We start from the raw sequence: 5331 nt of genomic DNA, 5'->3' as shown, positions 1-5331 counted from the left end.
AGAAATATGCCGCCGGCCGCGCCCCAGCCGTGCCCGGGGAGGGCCGGCTGGCCCCGCCGAGCCGCGGGCGCCCCCTGTCTCGGTCCCTCCATCGTTAAGGGGGGGACAACGGTAACTGTGTACGTCGGGGTGGTGAGAACCGGTGTCTGCCCGGCGCTCGGAAGCCGAGCGGCACGGGGGTGACGGTTAGCGGTACACGAGCATGACGCAAAAAATAACAACGATTTCTTTAAGTCAACCTCGCGCTTTTCTTAGCACCACTAGCTGCACGGAACTGAATGAATCCTTGTCTTGTCCCGTACGTTAAACGTTTTGTGGCCTCTGTTGAAGGCAGGGTCCCTCTGACAGCAGTGAGAGCTGCAAGGCAAGTTCTCCGGTTAACCCCCGTCCTCGTACACGGATGGATCCTTACACCAGAGTTACACCCACCTCGGCGAATCCGTACCAGCACCACAGCTCCTGAGGTGCTTTTGCCGAACTCTGGCCCAGGAGTGGCCCAGGAGCAGCAGCAAAGCAACGCAGAGGCGGCCTGCTGAGAACATTAACAAAAACCGGCTCTTTTGGGTTTGCCCGCTGACAGCTTCTCCCGGCTGCTTTGTGGGGTGAGGTGGCCTCAAAACACAAGGTCAGACCTGGAACTGGGGAACAGCAATAGGGGTTGGCGCATATTTTTGTTACAAGGGAGAAGGGACCCAAATCGGCATCTCGGCTCTGAGTTGCAGATGTAGGTCTGAACTTCATACCCCACGACGAACAGCTTCGGGGGGGTCAGCCTGGACTCCAGGATTTGGGCTCTCCACAACCGGCGTGGAGATTTTGCCTGCGAAGGTGCCAGCAGCAAGCCGCGAACTTGAGCCGGCTACCGGCTCGAGCCCGAGCTCGGAGACGAATTGCGTAGGCTGCTTGCTCATCCTCTTCTTGTCAACACAAGACTCTTCCCCGCTCCTTATCTGTTTTTAAATGCTATAAAAATTAATCCAGACACGATTTCTAATTAGAATGCAGAAAGGTGTGGGCCAGGCAGCAGCAGCAGCAGCGGTGTCACTTCCCCGCAGCAGTGTTCAGTGCAGGCAGTTTTCCTACAGAGGGCAGAGGAATATCATTAATTACCATCGCCTCCAGCAGCCTCGGCGGTTTGCTGCTACCCACCAACTTCAGATGGGGGCTTGGAGTCCTGAGAGGCACCCAGGGAGGAGACGACTGGAAAACCCCAAACATCTCACCCCCTTCTCAGGTACCCCGTGACTCTCCCTGTAGAGCTGTGTGGTACTGCGTACTGTGAAGACAATATACAGTTCGATTTACATAAAAACTAAGGTTTGCTAAAAATGCACATTTTCATTGCAGGCAAAACCCTTGGATTTTATGCTGTCGACTATCCCAATCCTATTTCAACTTTTTGTGGTTTGTATTTATTTTATCGTGGTATGATTGACAGCTTTAATGCTCTGCATTATATATTACATGGGCTTGCCATTGCTGCAGCAATGTGAAATTAAGCGCTGCTGTCATTTTTTACTAAGACATAGTTTTATAAAACAGGAGGTGTTCTCCCCTGGCTTTGTTTCTAGTTTTTTTCCTTCGAGTTTGTAGGTATTTTGTTTCCAGAATAAAAGATGCCATGATAAACAAAGGGAGGAGCCTGGAGAAATAAATCTATAGAAAATTAAGCAGCAGAAACAAGTGCTTACCGGAACAGTTACTTAGGAGTAACTAACCACTCACCAAACCAAAAAACTGGCGCCGAGACCCCCCCTGCATAATTGCATTTTCAAACCTCTGCACTCTTACAGAGTGAAAAAGGGATGTTCTCTACCCTAACCTAGCAAATAATAAATAGCCCTATTAATAAAGGGAGAGAGGCTTTTAGTGACGGTTAAATAAATCATACCCAATATAATTCATAAAAAATACACAGTGAGTTGCATTAGTCCTTTGGAGTCAAAAATGGGCTTCTTGAAGTCAACAGCATTTTTGCCACTCACGCCAGTGAGATCAGGATTTCACCCGCTGAGAGTAATGGGACAATTGTTCAGTATAAATCCCCAATCCAGCAATGCATTAAAATCCACGTATGTACAACTGTAAACTCGAGGGGTTCTGTCAGAGCTTATAGACCTGTTTCTTTTCTGTCCTGCATCCGTCACCTAGACCGGTGCAAAACAAATGTGAAGGGGGAGAAGCACACTGCGCCGAGACGTAGGCATCGCACGCGCCCTCCCCTGCGCGGGTGTGCGGGGGAGAAGGGGGGAGGCCCCCACACGCGGGGACTTGCTCAGGTTACTCCAGCTCCGCTGATCAGCACTGAAAAGGCCGCGGGAGCTGTGAATTCACAATTTTTGATAAGGCGGTTCAGTCAATATAAACCAACATCAAACAGAAAATGCAGTGTATGAGAGTCATGGATTATTAAAATACTTCACCAACAGAGTCTCCTTCTTCGCTGTTTATTCTCTCTCCTTTGCCTTTCACTTAGCAGGGTAATTAAATCAGACTCTCAGGCTCGGTTTTAATTTCTGGTTCACATGCCCTCAAACCATGCTGCTGTGGTTTGGACTCATAATCATGCGGGGGAATATTTGTACAAAAATTATATCAATACATTTTCATTTGAGACGATCATGAAGGCCTTTTTATGCATCACGATACGTTCTGTAAAACCCTCTGCCTGTTTATAAACTATAAGCAGAAGCCATCAAACTAACTGACATAATTTATTTGGCATTTTTCCTCTTAATTTTACTTTTTATTTACATGCTTATTTGCTAAAATGGAAATAACGCCCTAAACACAGAACAGGCAAACAAGTGAATCTTGAATAGTCTGTACTACAAGAAAGCGCTTTTAATTTCTCACACTCAGCTTCTTTTGCTCCCGTGTATTTGTGGAGCTTGTCACCTTTTAGGAAATTGTCAGATTAGATGGTGGCTTTGGCAGTGAAAGGCCGTATCATCCTTGTGTGTCCGTATAATTACAGGTTGTTAATACGAATCCATTTTGCAGAGCATTTCTTTACTTAAATATATAAATACAGAAACGTGTTGGAAATGCCAAGCCATTCAGACACCACCACCGAGTAATTCACTGCTCGTCTGCGTGCGCTTCTGCCTTCAGCAGCACCCGGCGTTGGGTCCCTGCCTTGGTGAGCAGAGCGGTGGGAGCGAGGTGGGCTGCAGGCGCCGATCTGCGACGGGATTCCCGGAGAGATCCACGGGAATTACACACGCCACAGTCGCGTCTACTGAATTCAATTGAATTGCATTATCAAAAGCAGAATTTGACCCATATACAGAGGACTGCATGCTGTCCAAAAATAGCTACAAGCCGGAGCTGAGCTTATCTTTCCAACGCTTTGGCTAGCAAATGGCATTTTCCAAACCAGCCTTTTTCATTTCAGTCATAGTATTTCATTTTAAGATTTTCTTTTTAAATCAGCAACACAATTTGTCAGTGAAAAAGAGAAAAAAGAAGAGAAAAAAATCGGGGAGAAGCAGAAAAGAGCACACATAAAACCTATCCACTAAAACAAATTACATAACAGGAAATTTAGATTATGTACATAAAACCCCACGCTCCTCATAAATATTTATTACTATTTTTCTTCCGAGTTGTTATTTACTTGGGTATTCCTGATATTCCTAACCCATCACTCATTCAAAAAACACAATTGTTTTAAAGATTTAATCAACCCTTAATTGTTCTTACATCTAAAAATATAATGAATATAGCGTGTCTGAATAGATGCAGAGCCTAAAGATGCTTCCAGCAGATAAGAATTTTAAAGGCCACCCAGAGACAATTTAAAAACTAGAAGAAAACCTTTTCAGATGGAGCAAAAACCTATTTTTCATCCACAAAAAAAAATCTCCCCGTGCAAACCCCACGCGTGCACTCTCCCGTGCACAGAAACGCCAGCACGCAGCTCTCCTCGAGACGCTAAGCCCAACCACGCAAGGCAGCCTTTGCCATAAGCTTCACGCCCAACAATCCACCGCAACACCTCGGCAGGGGGTGGGGGGGGGGGGGGGGGGTGGTTGTGGGTATTTTCCAGCTCACATTTACAGTCTGTGCCGCATGACGATTCTCACGCCATATAGAGACCTTTCAACAGAACCACACTAGACCTGTCCTGCAAACTCGGGCTTCCTCGATTAGCAGAGCTAAGTATTTCGTTCCAAACCACGTGGGATACCGTCAGCCTCCTTAAAGGTTCAGATTCTGCAGGAAGCAAGCTTGTATTAAAACCAATCGGGGAAAAAAAAAATCTAGTTCTTACAGTGGCCAAAAACGCTCTCTAAACAGTGCACCAAATGTCATCAAAGCAGGGCTAGTCCTGAATTTGAAGACAGCCTGTAACAGAAGACTTAAGGGAGACCAGTTGTGCCCCTCATCCCCAGGAGCGTTACGTAGAGGGCCAAGGGGATTCTCCGAGAACTGGACCGTGATACGCACAATAAAACCAGCTACGTGCATCACATTCAGCGACCCCACGCACAAACGGTGAAAACGCCGCAGGAAGATCAGTCGCCCTAAAAGTACCCTCACCATTCCGGTTACAGTAATCCCAAGGACAGAGATTTAGTAATCTGAAGGTCAGCTCACTGTAAGGCCACGTTTACTCTTCAATTTCCGCACTACAATTCGGCATTTAACGAATGAAAAACCCTCCAGACAACAACAAACGCCGCTGTCTAAGCATGACCCCATGCTCTATAGCTAAAAGCACCACAAATACTATTGAAAAGGAAACAGAAGACAGCAATCCCAGAAGGATTTATAATCAAAATGTATTTCTAATGGTCCCACTAATTTCATTTAGAACTTCATGGATATTCTGTTGGTGTGAGGAACGCTGAGCACCCCCGTGCCATGGCAGACACAAAGAAAAGACCTTCCAGAACCTGCTCCAGCATCACAATTCCCTCTTCCCAGCACAACAGCGTCGGCAGCATTTGAGGATACGTATCAACTGTTTAATCTTAATATATGTGAATTTATCTACTAGGGGTGGTAACAGAAAGGGAGCCTGCAAATGCTTATATTTAAAATTGTAAGAACATGCAAAGCTTAAATACAACACTCTTGTTCAGGCAACAAATGCGGCCCCCAGCATCACAATTCCCTCTTCCCAGCACAACAGCGTCGGCAGCATTTGAGGATACGTATCAACTGTTTAATCTTAATATATGTGAATTTATCTACTAGGGGTGGTAACAGAAAGGGAGCCTGCAAATGCTTATATTTAAAATTGTAAGAACATGCAAAGCTTAAATACAACACTCTTGTTCAGGCAACAAATGCGGCCCATGGCAAAAGGAATCGTTCCTGAGA

At 46.0% G+C, this 5331-nt stretch overlaps 1 protein-coding gene across 1 annotated transcript in view; it reads right to left on the bottom strand.

Moving 5' to 3' along the window:
- AATF (apoptosis antagonizing transcription factor) overlaps positions 1-911 on the bottom strand; it is a 59465-nt gene extending 58554 nt beyond the window's left edge. Inside the window, exons 1-2 of the mRNA XM_009278354.1 lie at positions 744-911; positions 430-529 (exon numbers count right to left, since the gene is read on the bottom strand). Coding sequence (XP_009276629.1) covers positions 430-529; positions 744-911 — 268 coding nt within the window. The remainder of the gene's footprint in view (positions 1-429; positions 530-743) is intronic.
- Positions 912-5331: the final 4420 nt, after the last annotated feature.

This window comes from Aptenodytes forsteri, unplaced genomic scaffold, assembly GCF_000699145.1.
Source record: "Aptenodytes forsteri isolate BGI_AS27 unplaced genomic scaffold, ASM69914v1 Scaffold66, whole genome shotgun sequence".
NCBI classification, from domain to species: Eukaryota; Metazoa; Chordata; class Aves; order Sphenisciformes; family Spheniscidae; genus Aptenodytes; species Aptenodytes forsteri.
This window is presented reverse-complemented; position numbering and strand designations above follow the sequence as displayed.